Raw genomic sequence first — 15,614 nt, 5'->3', positions numbered from 1 at the left:
TGCTTTACCTCATCTCTGCTTACAGCCCTTGAAAGTTGCTGTCAAACTGATATATCTACCATGGAAAGGTCAAAACTCAGAGCTCATACACCAGCCTGATTTGAGGCCTCTTGCTACACCATGCTAACATACAAAGCAGCTTCTCTCCTCTTTCACCCTGTCTAATCAGTCGTGGGTCATATTTTTCAGCTCTGACCCCTCAGCTTTTGGCTAAAATCCTTCCTGGCATCTGTTTCGCTCCCTATGACTCCAGACACCAAATGACGAGTCCTTCTCGATGCAGGCTGTCTGCACACAAACATCTTTCCATTGTCATCCTAGTGGTGCGTTTTGGCAGCAAATATGCCGAAAATGATCACTTTAACAGCTGCGATGTAAAACCATGCGGCTTAGGGATCATTACACGGAAATCAATCTTCCAAAATAAACCAAAGCACTATAGAAAAGCATGTTACGATCCAAAAGTCCACAAAGAAGACATGTTCTTTTTCTTTTTTTTTTATATAAAACAAAGAAGGAAATTCATTTCATTCTTGTTCTCTTCACCTGCTGTTTGCTGATATTATAAACTGTAGACAATAAAGTTTTGCTTTTAGAAACGTACTTATAGAAACATATAAAATAGAAAATCGCAAAAATGTCATTATAGATGCAATGGTTTAGTATTTTTTCATTCTTTATTTGTACAAATATCTATGGACAATATGTAGAACGTGACAAAATGTAATGCATTAATTACACTGCAGCACTGAGAAAACCGATTTGGAAAACGGACAATCAGTCGAAAAAGCATGTTTGTGTTTGTATATACAGTACACGCTCTCTCCCACTGTGGATTCTGAGGGCGGAGCTTTGTGACTACGGGCAAAATCATTAAAATATTAGACCCCCTTTAGTTGAAGAAAAAAAAAAAAACAACAACAAAAAACTAAATAGTTTATGACTAAGTAAAAACTGGGAATATTTTGACTTTCCCAGCATGAAAGGTCCATCTGAAAAACTTGATGTCAACATGGTAAAAATTAAGAGCAAATATTAATAGCATGATTGTTTGATTTTTTACTTTCGCTTTAAAAGTAAATAAGACTCTAAATATTTGAAATGTACATTTTTTATTTAATATTTAAATGTTTTTTCAATTTGCTTTAATATTTATCTACTATTGTAGCTAACTGTGTTGTCAAAAGTAGCTCAGGCTAGCAAGGCTAGCAAGCCTGAGCTACTTTTGACAACACAGTTAGCTAACATATCTTTACACACAGCTATTGTCTACTAAAACAAAGCATTGCAGTAGGTAAAGGTGGCACTCTTTCTTTTCCGAATGTTAGAGGGGGTGTTTTGGAACCTGAACAAGGCACCTACTAAGAGAGGAAGTGTATATAGTCGAGTTTAATTGCTGTTAAAAATGTTATAAAACAACAGTCCTGATAATAGTCCCGACTGCTTCAGGTTTATTTTAATGCAATTGTTCTAGTTTGCTGTTGTTTTTATAGAAACAAGAAATTCTCAAAATTGAACTGCTGGTCATTCAGAGCGATTTATCTCCGTGTCACGTGATCTCTGTCGACAAGTATTTTATCTAACCCATGGTCACTGCACACCACCGCAGGGTAACCAAATGTGCATTTCTATCATTGCTTATCCAACGTGGTCGATTTGAGCTAATCCAAACTGTAGCTGCATGATTTTCTAACCCTTCCAAGTTCTCCCATACCACTTTAGTGCTACGTTTCCTACCCTGGCTTCCTCTAGCTGCCCTTATCAGATTTCAAACCCTGATGCTTACCTACAGTCAAACATGGACCAGCACCCCTTTACCTCACAGAGCTTTTTTTAACCACCTTGCTGCACCACGCTCCCTTTAGTCCTCTGTGACAGCTCAACTGGTACCATATCACTTGGGTACAACAAAGACGCAAACTACTGCTTTATATCCAAACAGCTACTTCAAATGACCTACGTCCTCAAGCAGTACTTAAATTAGCAATGAAATTAAATGATGTATTTTTTGCCTCCCAACAGATTAATAGACTGTTGTAATTCTTAGTCTGTATCCTAATGAACCAGTATCAGAGTGTACTTCTCAATCCATTCCACCTTCATTTATTTATTATTATTTATACTTGACTGTATTACACAGTTTACCTGCTGTTTTTTGCACCTCTTGACTGCTGCTACTGCTGTTTTTTTGCACTGCATTGTGCTTGTTTATATACACTCCCAGTTATAGTTTTCATATTTCTCTCTGCACAATACTGTATAATCAGAGTATACAGTAGGTTTACTGGTCGGCGCTATCTTGGGTTATGTGTGTTGTCTTGGGTTGTCTGTCTGCACTGTCCGTCTGTACTGTTTTACTTCTGCACAGTTTGCACTGGGTTGCACTCGATGCACCTTATGTAGCTTTATGTTGTGTGTTGTAGCTCTATGTTGTTTAGTGTAGCACCAGGGTTCTCGTTTTTTACTGTGTACTACTGTGTATAGTAAAAATGACAATTAAAGCTTCTTGACGCTTGACTTGACTTACTTATCGATAGAGACTACAAAACTTTTGTAGGTCAGTCTGTATAAGGGCCTCTGCCAAATGCCATCAATTTAAATCTAAAATTTACAGACAGACGCTCAAATAAACATATTGAAACGTGTGTACGCTGATATGTAGTAGTTTTCAGAAATTAAAAAAAAAAATTTTTACCACAGAAATGTCTTTGGAAAAGACATTTCTGAATTTCTCAGCAACATGACAATTTGTTTCCTTCTCATTGACTTTAAGGGGAAATTCAAGCTTTTATAACAAGAATAACAAGAGGAACTAATACAAATACAATGATACAGAATTTTTTTTTATGTAAAATCTCTTTTGGCAAAAACAACAAATCAACTCGACCTATTTTTATTTGTTCAATGCAAAGGAATTTAGCAAACACTCTCATTCTCTTCATCTCTCTGCCTGCCTGAGCGATTGGGTCTTCAAGCGGACTTTCTCTTTATTACACAACTTATTATCATCGGTTTGCTTGCTTAATATCACTTTGTTTTGTTTGTTTTTCCCAGAACTCTCACTCCATTTTTTCTTTGCAAATGCTCTTAAATGCTTTCAACACAAGACTGCTGTTATGTCAGCAATGTTTACAACATTTGCACAAAAAGCAATCAACTGCACAACCACATCACACCCTCACACTGTATCTGTTTCTGATTTATATGCTGTATATCTATATATCTATTCATTTGTTATCTTTTATTTATAATGTAATTTACTTTTAGTTTACTTTGTTTAAAATCTAAAAGTTCAATTGTCAAAAAACTCTAAAACACTGTTAATATATTCTTTCTTTATTTTCATTTCCCCTCTATTTTTCTTGTGGAAAACCAGCCAAATGCCCCTACAAACTGTCAGATATTCCTATCCTTGTGCCCAAACACCTCCCACCCACACACATGCACACTTGTTCTGGAATGGAACACTTGCTCCCTCTGAGACGGGAAGCTCTTAGTCCCTCACTACTGTATTGTTTCCACGGAGACCGGATGTAGACTGTTGTTTTGCTTTTCCATTCCAACAAATCAACTGAGAAACACTATGACTACGACCCAGACTGACACAAAAGAAAAGGCAGATGGAGCGAAAGTAGGAACATTAAAAGGATGTTTCTGCATTTTTTAAAATGCAATCTCAACGCAACCGTATACCTGAAACAAAGGATTTTGTAGCGTTTAATGTGAATCTACAACCAAAATTGATGGGGCAATAATACGTTTAGAACCTTTCAACAATAAAGCAATGTGAGGAAAAAGTCATTTGGGGATTAAAAATTTCGCTAATACGCTGGTAATGCAAAACTGTTCGAAGAAAAACTGTGCAACTATATTTTCAATGACATTTAGCCTATTTGTTCAAGTGATCACTGCTGGAATTGCCCTTCAACTTCTATTATATGTGACCTTACAGGTAAATGTGCCCAAATTTATGCTACATAAAAAAACTATTTTGAAACAAGTAGTGTAAACCCTAACATGACATGCCATCTTGTGGTCTTTTACATCATAATGAATGTGTTATAGGGCTGTGGTAAAAACCACGTAAATGTTTACACAACTTAAAATATCACAGTACATGTTCATTCCCAAATTAACATACTACCTGTGAGGGTGATGCAGGTGGCTCAGGAGAGGACAGGCTAGTGTGAGATGCTTCACTCTTCTCCAATGAGTCCACCTTCTCGTATGTCCTCTTCTGCCCCCCTGCTAACCCTTCGGTTGAGGTCAGCGCTGCATCTCCGTGTCTGCTGTACAGTGAACGCTCGCTGCCCATTACATCTACCCCTGAGCCTGAAGCTGCTTCAGGCAGTGTCGCGCTCTTAAATGAGCCTTCGGAGCTCAGTAAAGCCACCTTCATCTCAGCCATCAGCTTGTCACTGAGCTCGCTGCCACTTCCATGCCCTGGCACTGCCCTTCTTCGATTCTTCCTACGTAGACTCGGTGAGGGCCCTGTCGAGTAGCCTGAGTCCTGGTAGGTTACAGTAGAGGGTTGTGGATACTCCTGAGATGCCAGGCTGCTCTGACGGCTATGCCAGGGCTGCTTCTTCTCCATGGAAAGCTGCTCTTTTGGACTTTCTCCTGACTGGAGGTCCACATTCACCATGTGCTTGATGCATTCACGCCCAGCTGCGCTGTACTCTCCAGCCGAGGGATGCCGCTTGTGCTTGGCTTGGGGGAACTGGAGAAGTTTAGGGGGTGGAGCCAATCGCGGCATGCTGTGCGTAGGCCTGTAAGGGTCGTGCGTCAGGTAGTCAGCCCTTTCTACCTCCATGTCTACTGGTGGTTCATCATAAATGGGCGGATCTGAGGCTGGAGGCTCATCGTAGATAGGCACAGGGGGTATGGCTGCATACTGAGGGGAGTTAGGGCGAAGAACATTTGCAGATGAGGGGGCACCAGAGCTGGGCATCCCCATACTCAAATTGCCACTGTCAGCCTTTTTAAGGAGATGAAAAGACTGCTTGGGGTCCATCTTGCCAAAGGAGGCAGTTCTTTTGGGGTATGTAGGGTTAGGAGAGGAGGTGTTGCTGCCGGACATGTTCAAATGAAGAAGGGGGCCGGGGCTAGCAGGGGTGATGTGCTGGGTCCGGCCAGTGCTGCTTACTTTCACCAACATGGCTGCCTTGGAGCCTGGAGCAGGCTGCCATTTTGGATTTGGCTCTCTGAAACACACAGGCAAAGACAAAACCATAAAAACTCAGCCCAGGACCCGTATTCACAAGCTCATATTAAAAAATCCTTTCAACACACACTTAGTACTGTTTGACTTTACGCTTCTACACCTGTATACAGTAATGATATACAATCCCACTATCCACTGCCACCCAGAGGAGAATGGGTTCCTCCTTTTTGGGAGGTAGAGAGGTCTGCTTCCTCTCAAAGCTTCTACCTCATGTCAAACCAGGGAGTTTGTCCTTCCTAATATCTTCTCTGGTTTTCTCAGTACGAAATTACGAGAGAAGTGGTAGCTCAGTGGTTAAGACATTGGACTTTGGATCGGAAGGTCACAGGTTCAAATCCCACCACCACTGAGCTGCCACTACGGGGCCCCTGAGTAAGGCCCTTTACACTCCGCTGCTCAGTTGGAAGTCGCTCTGGATAAGGGTGTCTGCCAAATGCCATTAATGTAAATCTAAAATTAAATCTACATAGTAAACCCCACAAAGCTGTTCTGTGACGATTGCTCATGATTGCAGTAAAGTGAAATAGCCTTCATTTCGACATTTTCCTTAGTGTATCCTTATTGATCAAAATACGTGAAACAACGCTAATATCTTTCTGTTGTACCGTATTGCATCATACAGTATCTTATGCTTACTATTACTAATCTGCCTGAATCCAAACTTGTCCGTATCTAACGCACAGGAATGCTTGGCTGAAATGCCAGTCTGGGCACTGAGTCTTAAAACACATTCCTCTCTCCTTCTCTCTCTCTCCCCATCTATCACACTACTGCTGGGACACCCGAATAGCCTTTAATACATGGGAAAATGAAGGAAGGGGGGACAAATAAAATGTAAATAAACAACACGGGGTGTGACTTTACACTGGTATGATGTTTATGTGATATGGAACTACTTACTGTTAACCGTATAGTCAGACCAGTGTACATAATGACATATAATTAACATATGATTACAGTGTCTCATGCAATTTAATGTAGAAAATACAATGACAACCCGAATTTCCAGCTTTCACACACAGTATGAGATAGAATTGGGTGAAATAGATTTGTCTACTCGAATATATTCACATGGAGATGTCTGATTCCTGTTATTTCAGCTTCCAAAGTTGGGATGGTGAAATGTTTATAAAAAATTTACCACATGACATGTACTAACGGTACACTTATTTCTTGTTAACATGACACACAAACATACTGTAACGTGTTTTCTCTCGCTCGGACATTAATGAAGCCTGAAGCTTGTACAGTGCTTGTTTGTTTTACATTTAGTGAGTGTATTCCTGTGACAGTCTTTCAGAGGTTACAGAGTCATTTCTCATATCTCTCTCTCTCTCTCTCTCTCTCTCTCCAACGCACACATGCACACATGGTCCCACATTATACAACAGGAAAGGCGAGGTTTAAGGAGGAAAACAGGCTTTCTAATAGTATTACGCAAACATAATCCTGCATTATCACCATACCACATCACACACTTACACACACACCCATATAAAACATGAAAACAAGCCGCCCCCCACACGTAAAGTAAAAAAACCTCTCAGTACAACTTTCACAATTAACTCAAAATCACACACACACACACACACACACACACACACACACACACACACACACACACACACACACACACACACACACACACACACACACACACACCACTGATGTGCAGCTACATCTAATGAAACAACTCAAAGTAAGTTTACTACTGTGTGTGTGTGTGTGTGTGTGTGTGTGCCTGTGGGTGCATGTGTTCTGCATGTGTCCTATGCCTGCATGGTCTTTTTGATGTTTGTGATGGTGAGTTGAGTTCAGTATTCCAAGTCTTGTATCAGTGTGTGATTTCTGCATGTGTGTGTGTGTAAATGCGATTTGTATGGCAGTTCTAACGGTTTCCTTCCTCCAGTTCTACACATAGCCAATACACACAGACACACACACACACACACACACACACACACACACACACTCCTCTATAAACACGAGTTGACCACACACCCACCTACACGCTTTACACTGGACGGCCGACTGTACACACGTACACACCTGAAACAATCTATAAGCCATAGATTTAATATGGCAATATTGCAAAAATATTATCCATGATAATATAAAACATAACATTAACAACAACAACACAACATACAGTGACAAGATAAACAATTGTTTTTCAGTTACACTAAATCACAGACAGATGCTTTCTAACCTACACCATCACCTGTTACTGTTCTGAAATGTGTTATCAGACATAGACATGTTCACGGACATGGTTGTTTGGAAGTATATATCTGTACAGGCAGACACACACACACACACTTACCCACAGAGACGAGAGCTGCAGGGGTGCTCTGTGTTGGTGTAAAAGCCTTGTTGAACCCCGCTGTGTGTGAGGGGAACGGTGGAAAGAATAACAGGAGAGAAAAAAAAAGCCCCAAAATGTCAGAAGTGGTCCTCGTCTGGCTATTTATTCGTGACAGAGCTCCTACTGTTTAAAGAGTGCAGTGTTAATTCGCACTCTCTCTGAGCCACTCTTCAATTACACACTCACACACACAGAAAGAGTAGGAGGGAGGAGAAGGAAAGAGGGAGGGAGGGAGGCCAGGCTCTAGTTTAGGCCCTCCTTGTTTTTTGTTTTTTTTCGTTTTTTTTTTTTTTACGATAGGAGTCCTAAAAATGCCACACACACACACACACACGCGCACACACTTGATCTTGATTGCTGCCCTCCTCAGGTCTCTGTTGCATGCCTCTAATTGAATCCAAATCTTTCGTCCTCAAACAGTCTTTCTTTTTCTTATTTTTGTACACATCACAGATCACCAGCGCTTAAAGCTTTCTCCATCACTTGGCCTCGCCTGTTGTGCCTAAACACCTCTCCCTTTCAAATTAAGAGTAGAGAGAACCTTACGTGTCTCTCCATTGCTTGCACACAATGTCCGTTTTGTCCTAATATTCTGTGGACACTTTCTCTCTCTCCCTCTCTTCAAACCAGGGTCAGTCCCACCCTTTGTGCCTCCACTCTCACAACTGCAAATGTCAACAATCTTTTCATAGTGTCGAGTAAATACAGACCATGAAATCTGTAAACAAAAGCTAGGAAAGACAGAACAACTCCAAAACGTGATCATTCTCTCTCGCTCTGTCTTCTTCTCTTTCTCTCTCATGAGAATTATGTTATAAATGAGCACCTTTAATATGTGAGAAATTAGAAATAGTGTTCTGATGTTTCTCTCTCCCACCCAAAGACACATGCAGTGTCTCGAGTGAACACTAAGCAAAAGTGGCCTCCTTTCCTGTGTCTTTTCTCTCTCCCTTTTCCCACACTGCATTGCGGGTGAGACCTGAGTGGGTTTTGAATGTGCCTGTGAGACGCCGGCTAATTTGCACAAAGCTACTGTGGATTCCCAAGTGATAACGCTTACACCTCAAACCCCCCTCCCAACACACCTCCGACACAAACACACACATGACAGAGGAAGCACGGATGGAAAAAGAGCAAGGCCGCTTTAAAACCAGCCAACTGAGAGCATATGCTCTGCTGACTGCGGTGTGTGCCGAGCATGTTGTTTGCATGGCTGGGGTTCGGTGGGATTTTGAGGAAAATATGGACTGATCGCGCTGCCCTGTGGGATTGCCTGCTGGAAAGTTCAAAGGGTGCTTTTCCCTGGCGTAAACAGGAAATAGCAGCAGAGCAGTCACACTGGAGAGACTCAGTCATCAGATGGTTTATGACGGATGGGGAGTTATTGCTGAGAAAACAATACTAATGCTAATTTGCGCATGCTCACACAAACACACAACCATGTAAAATGGTTAAATTTAGGACCAACAAGCATTTTTGTGTTTAGGGCCTCACATAACTGTAAGCAAACACAAAACTACAAAATAATACAGAAATATTTACAGAATTTTAACATCAACTCGTGCATTTACACAGGATTTAACTGGCTTTCGACTGAAGTGAAGAGAACAATGTGTGTGTGTGTTATGTAAAGGAATGTGATTCTGACACGACATCAGAGAAACCGTGGCGATCCTCAGCCACGAGGATTAAGCGAGATTAACTGTAGATTAACGGGTGATTAGCCACATTTCACACAATCAAAGTTGCCTGGATTTAATGGATAATCATAATCCCTTGTATTTTTAACCCGAACACTAAAAATTAGGATGCTATGAATGCTATTTAAAAGCAGAATATGCAATGAGAGCGATGAGAGAAAAAGTAAAAAGAAATACATATAACACTGCTGTGTGTAGATACTACAAAATAAAAGTAAAACGAATCAACAAACACGTAGCCTAAATTGAAAACGGGCATAAACACTGTATATAACACTCTGAGGAATCTTTATGATACCCCTTTCCACCTTTACTCCCCTGTTTGTTCATCTGCCAGCCAACCAACCAGCTCTCCCCATCATACAACAACTAACAACTGGATAAAAGTTAACACACGCTTCCTCTGAGAAACGTGCTGCTGGCCAACCGCATGTTTTCAAATCCTCCTGCATCGTTTTAGAAAGCATGTGTGCAATGCTCGTAAATGTATTATAAAGCTCCGATTCCAGGTAGCCGTCAATCAAGTGGTTCAATCAAACTGTGCAACCTTTTTTTTCAATGTTTTCGGTTGCAGATGTCATTTTTTAAGGAACCGCTGTGACATTAAATAGAGAACAAACAATGAAACAGAAATTGCAGTTTCAATAAGTAAACACAAAAAAACACAACACATAAAAAAAACATAGCTAATACAAATGAAAACTAAGAAATTATAGAGAATAATATATTTTACTATAAGACAAATGTATTCAAATGTATTCATTTAGCCATATTTGGGTTTAATTCCATTAAATCCTGATTGAGAAGGATAGCATACTTTCACTTCAGTGTCAATCCCAGTAAGTCTAGCCAATCACAGGCATCTTTGTAGTAGACTTTTTTTTTCCATAATTATGACTTTATTTCTCGTAAACATCCGACATTTCTGGTGCGTCCACCGGTAACCATGTTGTCGGCCTGAAGTTTAAAGCTGTTGGTGTATGAACGCTGCTCCTCTGCTTCATCTGCCGTGTCCCGTCTCCTCCAGAGAGGATTCCTCACACCTTCGAATCCATAGATGGAAAGAGCCATATTTAGTACTCATTAAGAGGCTGAGATTCAGGAGGAAAAGACGAAAGAAAACGTGCAGGCCATGCGTTTTATGCTTTAGTCTTACAGACTGTGTGGGTCCAGAGGAGACATATCACTCTTGGGTTGTGAAAGTGAACATTTCAAGTTTCAGACTTTCCACAATTTTAAAGTAGGTCACAGTTTTAAACTGGGCCACTAGGAAGTGTGCTACAAATATAATCATGACACAACTGTATTGTGACCTTAGAACAAGTAACCTTAATAGAAGCGGGATCAGAGAATATATTATGTTCCTTTCGCTATCAGCAAGCTTTAGGACACTCATATGAAAAGTAATTGTCTGCTACTACAGTGTTTTTTGTTACATTGTTACTTCTTCAACTAATTATTACTGTTTTTACACAGATGTAAGTACAGTATGTAGAAGATGTGCGGCGGCGAAAGGCAAACTGCTGCTAGTTGGCAGGTTCTATTTCTTCACCACGTGGTTTATGAGTCAGGTCCCTAAACAGTCGGCGCGATGGCAAATGAGAAACGCTGTACCACTACGCGTGACATTCTCTATCTGTGTGTGTCACATGCTGCTTTGTTCTTATCGCTCCCGCTTCCTCTCTCATTGTCTTTCGTTACCCTCTTTTGCCCTGTAAACAAAAGTACTTTGGCACACAAAGCATGATATCACAAGGGAGAATTTTGGATTGTGGAGTTTATTTATTTATATATTTTTTCTTTTTTGGACTCGACACTGGGCTGAGGGGAGTGACCTATCACTCCCATTCCGACCCCACCGAGCACACGTCATTTCCAAACACACCCAAAACAACCAAAAAAGCGATGAGTGCATGCTTTTCCTACACACACACTTTTTACACATCGAACACGGAAAAAACTGAGAAAACCGTTCCGAGAAGTTAAAATACTCTGGGCTTTGAATGTTAGCATGAAATTTATACGTATTCTGTTTATTTTATGAATATAAAATTTCACCTTAATTGCATTTAGGTTTAAAATACTTTGCTTAGGTATTCAGCCACCCTGAACCAAACTGGACCAAAATGTCAGCATCCAGATGTATGTGGATTATAGAGAAATATCCCAGAAGACTTGCAGCTGTAACTGTAACCGAAGTTAATTTAACTTTTTCAAATAAAAGTTTTGTCCCAAGGATGTGAATTTTTACGCAACCAATAAACATCTGCATTATTACATTCACCTTTGTGGTAAAATAAATAAATAAATAATATATATAATATATATAATATATATATATATATATATATATATATATATATATATATATATATATAAATATTAATTAAATATATTAATATATAATATAATATAATATTATATTATATTATATTATATATTAAATATATTAATATATAATATAATATAATATAATAAAATATAATATAATACAAAGCAAGTTAAATTACAGATCTCAATTACTACCAGGTTGTAGCAATAAAAGATGTGGACAAGTTCAGGATTTTGTGTGTGAGTGTGTGTGTGTGTGTGTGTGTGTGTGTGTGTGTGTGTGTGTGTGAATACTTATGCATGGCACTGTAGCGTGTGTCAATATCATTTCCTTTAGTCAATTCTCGGGGTCAAACCTTTCGACCTTTGCCCCTTAAGCTGCACTTATTGATTCATGTCTGGAACATGAGCCTCAAAAACGCAGCGCTGCATATGGTGGATTTCCCAGGGCCTTGTTCAGCTTTGGACCACTTATCCCCTCTTCAATCTGTCACATCCAATCTATACATGCACATCTGCCACAATTGGACACATGCCTCCTTTAATGTGCAGATAAACCTGACTGATTAACAGTGCTATTACTGTGGGATTCTGTTACACAGTATTTCTCTCCACAAAAAACAAGTACAAGTAAAAAAAAAGAAGCTATAAGAAATGCTCTAATTTAAGGTAAGATTACACACTTCCACCTGTGTGCATGTCATGATCCTGAGTAGGGGAGCTTTTAAAAATACAGTCACCAATGCCTTATGGATAAGAAATGAAAAGATGCGAAACAGTGGAAAATATTGAGAAAAAAACATGTGACTTTGTTGACGAAACATCTAAATGAATATAAATAAACAGACCTCTTTAGTGTACTGGTATCTTTGATATGGTGACCTTTAAAGGTCTGCATTGTATTCGAATTCACCTTTGGATAAAAGTATTTGCCAAGTAACTATCTAGAACATTCCTGATTTTAAATGCAGGCGTATTTGCATCGGCGTATTTCACTTCGTTTGCAGGAGTTAACACGCGCAAACGGAGGTCATGAACTTTTTCCACTAGGCACTGAGATCTAAGCAAACCTCATCCAGCTGCGTCGTACGCCCGACTCCGTGTCTGTTTGCCAAAGGCTGAACCTTGCAGAATGATAAACTGATAAATACACCTTGAAAGGAAATGAGTCACTTCCATACGCAAAAAAAGAAGGTCAGGTCCTTCATCTCCTTAAAATTATGTGACTAAGGCAGAGTGAGTAATTTGAATTAAAATCAGTGGTACTATGAGTAAACAGTGTTTACTTCTTTGAACATCTTTAAGCTGAGGATCGCTGGGATGAAGGTATATATTTCAAAGTGTATCCATTCGTTCACTTAATGGCACCATGTACACACATTCAAACACTGGTCAAGTCAGGTTTTTGTTGCTATCCCTTTATATAACTTGTGTACACTAAAGAAAACGTTCTTTTTCATAGATCGTGGGGCAACACAAGACTACAAACATTGCAACACGCAACAGTGAGACGAGGGCAGGACAATAACCATACCAGGGGCTGTAAACTGATGCTGTAAACTATTTTGTCGAATAGTACGAGAAAATTAGCATAGTCACTGCACCAACCAGCATGTTTTGGGAACAGAAAGGAAACAAAGTAAACCACAAATGTGAGAACTGAAATTCTAGGGTCTGTGGAGCTGTGGGATGGAAATATCTATTGCGGTTATAGGAATATTTTCTGGGCAGCAAAAAAAAGATGGGCAGATCAACATGACCCCTCATCAAGGGGAGTAACATGAAGAAAGGAACATACACACACACCTCCTCTTCATATACCTCCCCAAACAGTACATGTAAAGGATCTGATATCTCCTATTTGACATTCCCGCTCGGCTTTTTGTATACACAAATCCAATTTTCGTAATCCTACTTCTCTCAGTCTGCGTGAGGTTACAGGGGACAGTCGTTGGGTCTGTGCCAACCGGGCCTGGGCAACGCATGGAAATATTGCAGGAATTCACAGTGGCATAAACACAGCTGCCTATATCAGTATCAAGAGCGCTCTAGTGTGGATACTTTTAACAAAAACCCCACAGAGCTTGCTGCAAATCATCGTCGGAAATATTCAACATGCTGCATGTGTGCATTCTTGTCGGTTTGTTGGACTCAGGCTTTATTAGCTTGAAGGCTTTACAATCATGCTGCATGGAACACCTTTGTGGCAGAATACTGGCGGCAACAATGCAGTACGGCTTTAACAATGGCACCTGTGTTGCTCTATCAAACCTTATATTTTCTAATCATGCTTTTCTCCTGGGCAGTTAAATTTATATACGTCCTTGGAGGAAAATTTCACAAAAATATTGAATCGTTATAAAGTCTGAGAAGGTTTAAATCTGCTGGCAACATTAATACCTAAGTGAAAAGTATCTTAAATCACAGTAGATTCAAGTATCCTTAAATATTTCATTTTGAACATTTAAATCCAACACATATCTGTTCAGTACAGCGTAGCCGAACGCACTGAATCTTTTGACAAAGATGAAAATGAATCCATTTGCCTTCGTGTCCTTCACACTTACTAGAACCCAAATAAACACCCAAATGAGGGAAATGCTCCAGAAAATAAACCAGTTTCAATTCTAAAGCCTTATATTTGCTCCTCTGGACAAAAAAAAAAAAAAAAGTATTTTGATGAATCTAAACACATTCCTCTGCAGGACTCTGCTGGTTTGATTATTGACGTCAATACCAATGAACTTTAGCATTGTTATCAGGATTATGGACCTTGTACTATGTTACCCAACAGCCGCTGCACATCCATGTCTGGATCAGATGTCACTAGTGGTGGACGAAGTACACCGTTAAAAGTAAAAGTGACCACTTTAAACTTTCACTTAAGTAAAAAGAGAAAAGTATTTGCCCTCAAAACTACTTGTGTATCTAAAGGTATTATGGATTATAATGTCCTGTTAGCACACCAATCTATTAATAGAGTGATATAAAAAAGTCAAACACTAATTCAAATTTTCATGAGCCCAAACCCTATTTTTCAACTACGTCAAAAAAAAAAAAAAAAAAAAAAAAACGTGCAAAAGTGTTTTGCCAAGTTCCATCATTTGTTCTTCTCAAAATATTCTGCTTGCTGTTGAACAGTCAAAGTAAAAGTCTCCCAAAATGGAAATACTTCAGTAAAGTACAGATATGCGAAAAAAGCTACTTAAGTACATTGATGGATTACATTTACTTTGTTACTCTCCACCTATGCAGGTCACTGAGCACTTATGCCTGTTTCTTGTCACCTTGATCAACACTCGTTTATATAGCTTCACCTTTCGCGTCACTCACTGTATCATGTTTGTCTTTCCAGGTCGTTGTATGTTCCACAGTTTGTGGCTTCCTGGTCCAGTTTTGGTTTCTGTTTTACTGTGTTTTCAAGCCTTTTGGTTGTGCTTTTGAAACTTTTTCAGAAATATTGTCTGCACTTGCATCTGCCATTGCTTCGAATAGGTGACAATCAGGAAGCAACTTTCTGTTTAACCCGAAAATACTTTTATTCTATTCATTCTACAAATCTCGATTCCACATCAACAACCTTACAAGTGAGCACTTTTCTGATATGATAAATCTCCAGGTGAATCTATTAATAAAATATTACTGCTTGATATAAAATTAAACAAACAGGAATTTATAGTTATTGGAGGTTATTTTAGACCTGGCAACCCAGATGCATTCATTGGTTAAATCTTTAACACTGAAGAAGTAAATCCTAGCTAGCTAGCCGGGTGCTAACAAATTACCCAATCTTAAAAAGATGTTCACGTTTTAGATCTGTCCATTTACAGGTCATGACCAAGATTAGATGAGTTGTAGAGTGTACATAACTGTAATTCTGACCTTACGGCCCTATAACTTATATAAACTTTATACAATGTACTGTAATACAATATAAATGTAACCGACGAATCATATTTGATTTAATGACCCGCGTTTCTGTGCCATACAAACA

The 15,614-nt window shown here is 39.4% G+C and overlaps 1 protein-coding gene across 6 annotated transcripts in view; it reads right to left on the bottom strand.

Moving 5' to 3' along the window:
• Positions 1–15,614, bottom strand: part of arhgap46b (Rho GTPase activating protein 46b) — a 73,831-nt gene that overhangs the window by 14,894 nt on the left and 43,323 nt on the right. For 4 of the 6 annotated variants that reach the window (XM_083570123.1, XM_083570124.1, XM_083570122.1 and 1 more), the window contains one exon: positions 4,145–5,204. In XM_083570123.1, coding sequence (XP_083426249.1) covers positions 4,145–5,204 — 1,060 coding nt within the window. Of the gene's footprint in view, positions 1–4,144; positions 5,205–7,547; positions 7,834–15,614 lie in introns of those variants that run through there. The other 2 variants (XM_083570125.1, XM_083570126.1) reach the window with 2 other exon arrangements.

Source organism: Silurus aristotelis (genome assembly GCF_946808225.1).
Source record: "Silurus aristotelis genome assembly, chromosome: 19".
Classification (NCBI taxonomy): domain Eukaryota; kingdom Metazoa; phylum Chordata; class Actinopteri; order Siluriformes; family Siluridae; genus Silurus; species Silurus aristotelis.
This window is presented reverse-complemented; position numbering and strand designations above follow the sequence as displayed.